Source organism: Nicotiana tomentosiformis, chromosome 7 (assembly GCF_000390325.3).
Source record: "Nicotiana tomentosiformis chromosome 7, ASM39032v3, whole genome shotgun sequence".
NCBI lineage: Eukaryota > Viridiplantae > Streptophyta > Magnoliopsida > Solanales > Solanaceae > Nicotiana > Nicotiana tomentosiformis.
Genome location: NC_090818.1, coordinates 98165506 through 98170383, shown reverse-complemented (window position 1 = coordinate 98170383; position 4878 = coordinate 98165506). Strand labels below are relative to the sequence as shown.

General features: G+C 43.0%; 1 protein-coding gene across 1 annotated transcript; it reads left to right on the top strand.

Moving 5' to 3' along the window:
• Positions 1–551: 551 nt before the first annotated feature.
• On the top strand, positions 552–1019 carry LOC138896073 (uncharacterized). Its single transcript, XM_070180852.1, has one exon. It carries the CDS (start codon positions 552–554, stop codon positions 1017–1019), a length of 468 nt encoding a protein of 155 aa, XP_070036953.1.
• Positions 1020–4878: the final 3859 nt, after the last annotated feature.

Genomic DNA, 4878 nt, shown 5'->3' with positions numbered 1-4878 from the left:
GAGAATGAAGAAGGACATAGTGGAATATGTAGATCAGTGTCTGAATTGCCAATAGGTAACGTATGAGCATCAACAGCCAGGCGGATTACTTCAGAAGTTAGAGATTCCGGAGTGGAAATGGGAGCGGATCACTATGGATTTCGTTGTCGGGCTTCCACGGACTCAGTGGAAGTTTGATGCAGTTTGGGTAATTGTGCATAGGCTGACCAAGTCAGCTCATTTCATTCCTGTGATGACTACCCATCTTCCGAGCAGTTGGCTCGAATTTATATCTGCGAGATTGTCAGGCTTCATGGCGTACCGGTATTTATCATATCTGACCGGGGTACGCAATTTACATCATGGTTTTGGAGGGATGTACAAGATGAGGCTCTGTATGGTAGGCGGTGTCGATCTCCAGATGGTTGGTTTGAGCCAGGCGAGGCTAGGCTATTGGGTACAGACTTGTTCAGGATGCTTTGGAGAAGGTTAAGGTGATTCAGGATCAACTTCACATAGCCCAGTCCAGACAGAAGAGTTATGCGGATCGGAATGTTCGCGATGTTGCATTCATGGTTGGAGAGCGGGTCCTTCTCCGGGTGTCACCCATGAAGGGTTTTATGAGGTTCGGAAATAAGGGAAAGCTGAGTCCAAGGTTTATCAACCCATTTGAGGTGTTGCGACGTATTGGGGAGGTTGCTTATGAGCTTGCCTTGCCTCCCAGCCTAGCAGGAGTTCATCCAGTATTCTATTTTTCGATGCTCCGAAAGTATCACGGCGATCTGTCTCATGTATTGGATTTCAGCTCAGTCCAGTTGGACAAGGATTCATCTTATGTTGAGGAGCCGGTGGCTATTTTGGACAGGCAGGTTCGAAAGCTGAAGTCAAAGAACAGTGCTTCCGTGAAGGTTCAATGGAGGGGTCATCCAGTCGAGGAGGCGACTTGGGGGACCAAACTCGATATGCACAGCCGTTATCCTCATTATTTCACCACTTCAGGTATGTCTCTATACTCGTTTGAGGACGAATGCTTGTTTTAAGAGGAGGCAGATGCAACGACCTGGCCGGTCGTTTTGAGAGTAATAGCCCCGATCCCCTGTTTACTGCTTCCCTCATATCTTTTTCTGCTTATGTGACTTGTCGGGAGGTTTTGTTCGTGGTTTCGGAGTATTTTGGGACACTTAGTCCCTAAAACGGAAGCTTAAGTCTTAGGATTTTGATCGTAGTTGGAACTGTGTGAGGACGACTCCGGAATGGAGTTTCATATGTTCCGTTAGCTTCATTGGGTGATTTAGGACTTAGGAGCATGTCCGGATGGTGTTTTGGAGGCATGTAGCTAAATTAGGCTTGAAATGGCGAAAGTTGAATTTTTGGGATGTTTGATCGGAAGTGGACTTTTTGATATCGGGGTCGGATTCCGATTCTAGTAGTTAGAGTAGATCCATAATGTTGAATATGACTTGTGTGCAAAATTTGGGGTTAATCGGACATGATTTGATAGGTTTCGGCATCGGTTGTAGAAATTTGAAGTTTCCAATTTATTAAGTTTGAATCGGAGGGTGATTCATATTTTTAGCATTGTTTTATGTTATTCAAGGGCTCGACTAAGTTCGTATGGTGTTTTTGGACTTGTTGATATGTTTGGTTGAGGTCTCGGGGGCCTCGGGTGTGTGTCGGATGCTTAACAGATTGGTTTTTGGACTTAGGCTAGTTGTTGAAGACTTTCTGGTTCTGGTGTAATCGCACCTACGCAAGTCTGACTGCAGGTGCAAGCCCACAGGTACGAGCAATATCTCGCGGAAGCAGAGTTAGGAGGTTTGGTCAGGGCTCGCAGTTGCCTGAAAAATGCAGCATATGCGATGTCCGCAGATACGCTAGAGGAACCACAGGCGTGGAGGGAGACCACAGAAGCGGACCATTGTCCGCAGGTGCGACCACCTGATCACAGAAGCAGTCCCAGCCACCGTAAGCCATTTCCGTACCTGCAATGGAATTTCCGCAGGTGCGACTAGAGGTCCGCAGGTGCGAAATTGCTGGGCAGAAAAGGCCAAGTTCGAGGGTTTTATCCCATTTTCAATTTTGGGTCTTTGAGAGCTCGGATTGAGGTGATAATTCAAGGATGTTTCAGAGAGAACTTTGGGGTAATGATTCTAAACTCATTTATGGTTATATTCTACTAATCTATAGTTGTTGTCATCATTTAATTAAGGAATTTGGCTGAGAAATTTGGGGGAAAAGGTTGGAAGTTTTTCAACTAAGTTTTGAGTTTTGATTCGGATTTTGATATCGGATTTAGATAATTTTGGTACGAGTGAACTTGTGGTTGATTGGGTGTTCGTATTTTGTGACTTTTACCCGATTCCGAGATGTGGGCCCGGGTCGACATTTTAGGACGCATTTCAAAATATTTGTTAAAGTCTTGATTTCATTAAGTAGATTAGTCTATTATAGTTGTATTTATGATATGTAATTGTTTTGGCTAGATTTGGGACATTCAGAGTCGGATAATCAAGGAAAGGGCATTCTTACTGATTGATTGATCTTGGTTCGAGGTAAGTGGCTTGCCTAACCTTGTGTGGAGGAAATCCCCTTAGGATTTGGTACTGTTGTGATATGTGAGTGTTGTGTACGCGAGGTGACGAGTACGTACACGGGCTATTTGTTGTAAAATCCAATTTTACTGAGTAACATCTTGTTTTCCTTTAATTTGGGTTATTACCATTTTTCGGAGTAGTAATCTATTTTTCATTCTTAATTGCACTATACTAACCTGTGTAGTTATCCTATTTAGTCTAATATCGCGTATATACGTGCTATAACTGCTTATTTGAACTCAGTGAAGCATGCCTAGTTGATTTCCTGCTTTTCCTTGTTCTTTATCAGTATTAACTGTGGAAATCTTACTGTTAACTATTTTATTTATCGGTTTGAACTGTGTGTTTACTTTTGAGACTACGAGGCGGTTCCTCAGGAGTTCTCCCTATACATTTACTTTTGGGATCCCTGTTGTTTACCCTTGTGTTGTATTGTTGCTTTGTTGTGTTTCCTTATGCTAAATTCTAGTCTCTTATTATACTGTATATTCTCCTGCCGTATTTATTATTTACCAGTGAGCCTGACCTGACCTCGTCAGTACTCGGCTGAGGTTAGGCTTGGCACTTACTAGGTACCATTGTGGAGTACTCATGCTACTCTTCTGCACATGTTTTGTGTGCAGATCCAGGTACTTTTTATTAGCCCTGCTATTAGCTGAGTGTTCTTGTTGTTGTATGGAGACTTCAAGGTACATCTGCCGCGTTCGCAGACCTCAGAATCCACTTCTATTCCCCCTGTGTCATTTACCTTTCGTACTTCTTTTATTAAACTCTGGTGTATAGAGATACTAGTTTATTTCTGTAGCTTGTGACTTGTGATATTTCGGGTTTTGGGAATACTGTGTTTTACTAGAGTGTTGGTTATTTTAACTGTCGAGCGGCATTGTTACTAGTTATTTAGTTATCTGTTGCAGTTAGTTGTTAGGTTTTGCCTCCATTGTTGTTATTTTCGCTTTTGTTAGGCTTACCTAGTCGTAGAGACTAGTTGCCGTCACGACGTCTTACGGAGGGAGAATTGGGTTGTGACATTAGGATGGCTACATTCCAACTTTCAATCAAAGAAAGTATGGAGTTAAGCCACAATTTTAATGCACACAGCACAGGAGTCAAGAAAATGAGCCTAAGCGTGACAAAAAAAACTATTCAACTTTTCAAGGCAAAAATAGTTCTCACAAACACATGGAGAAACTTATAATCCACATGCTCAGGTCTAACTCTGTTGGTATCAAACAAGTCACAGAATGTGCTGAATTTAGCCTGAGTCTTTATATCATACACTACTCTAAAAAAGAAAAACTAATACCCGGTTCACAAATTCATCCCTTGGAAAAGAACCGATGGTCAAAGAACTGTCCATGTAGTCCATCGTCGGGAAAAGTCCTCTATTGTTTTTTCTACAACTATTATAAGGCTAGTTACTACAAATAGACACAGTAAGAGACTGAGAGCTACTACACATAGATGAATTTACTAACTATTACAGGTCATTAATTCAGTGAATATTACAGCCCCAACAGTTTTAAAAGCAACAAACATTGTAATAGTTAAGTACATTCATCCACACAAAAAAATGAATACCCCCCACCCTACACTTAAAACCGCGCGATGTCCCCAATGCACACAAATAGAGTAGAGTAGGGTGAGAAGAAACTCCCTGAAGTCAAGGTGGAGGGCTCCTTCACGGTCTGCCGAAGGGCATCAGTAGCAGTGGTCTGGGAAGCCGGGGCGGTTGTAGTGGCAACAATTCAGTGAGTACTCAAAGCATCCACGACATCTATCATGGCCCCCTATGGCCTAGAAATATCATCCTCACGAATAGGGGGCTTAGTCACAGTCCTATCATCACCAAGTGTAGTTGAGTCTGTAGCATGCAGCACGGCGGTCTCAATAGGCATCGAGGATGGAGACCCAGGGAGCATAGTAGGAGCAGAGGTAGATGGTCCAACAGTGGATGATGCAAGCAGATGTGAGATATCTATATCTGTACGTTGAACCAAAGCACGAAGAAGTAGTGATAACTCCCTCATCATCATTGACTGCTTAGTCTGGACTCGGCTTAGATCCGCACGAGTCTGAATCAACTCACCTCTAGTGGCACTCAACTCTGCATGAGTCGCAATCAAGTCAGCCCTGTTCTCTTGCATATCAGCTTGCATCTGCTCAAATAACTATTGAATAGTGAACTTAGAAGCCCTTCCCATGTTTAGCTCTAGTACATGAGTAACATCATATGGTCCTAGAGCTTTAGCCTCGATGTCATCATTCTCCTTGTCCCAAAGCACTCCTATCTCTGTCAAGTAAGACG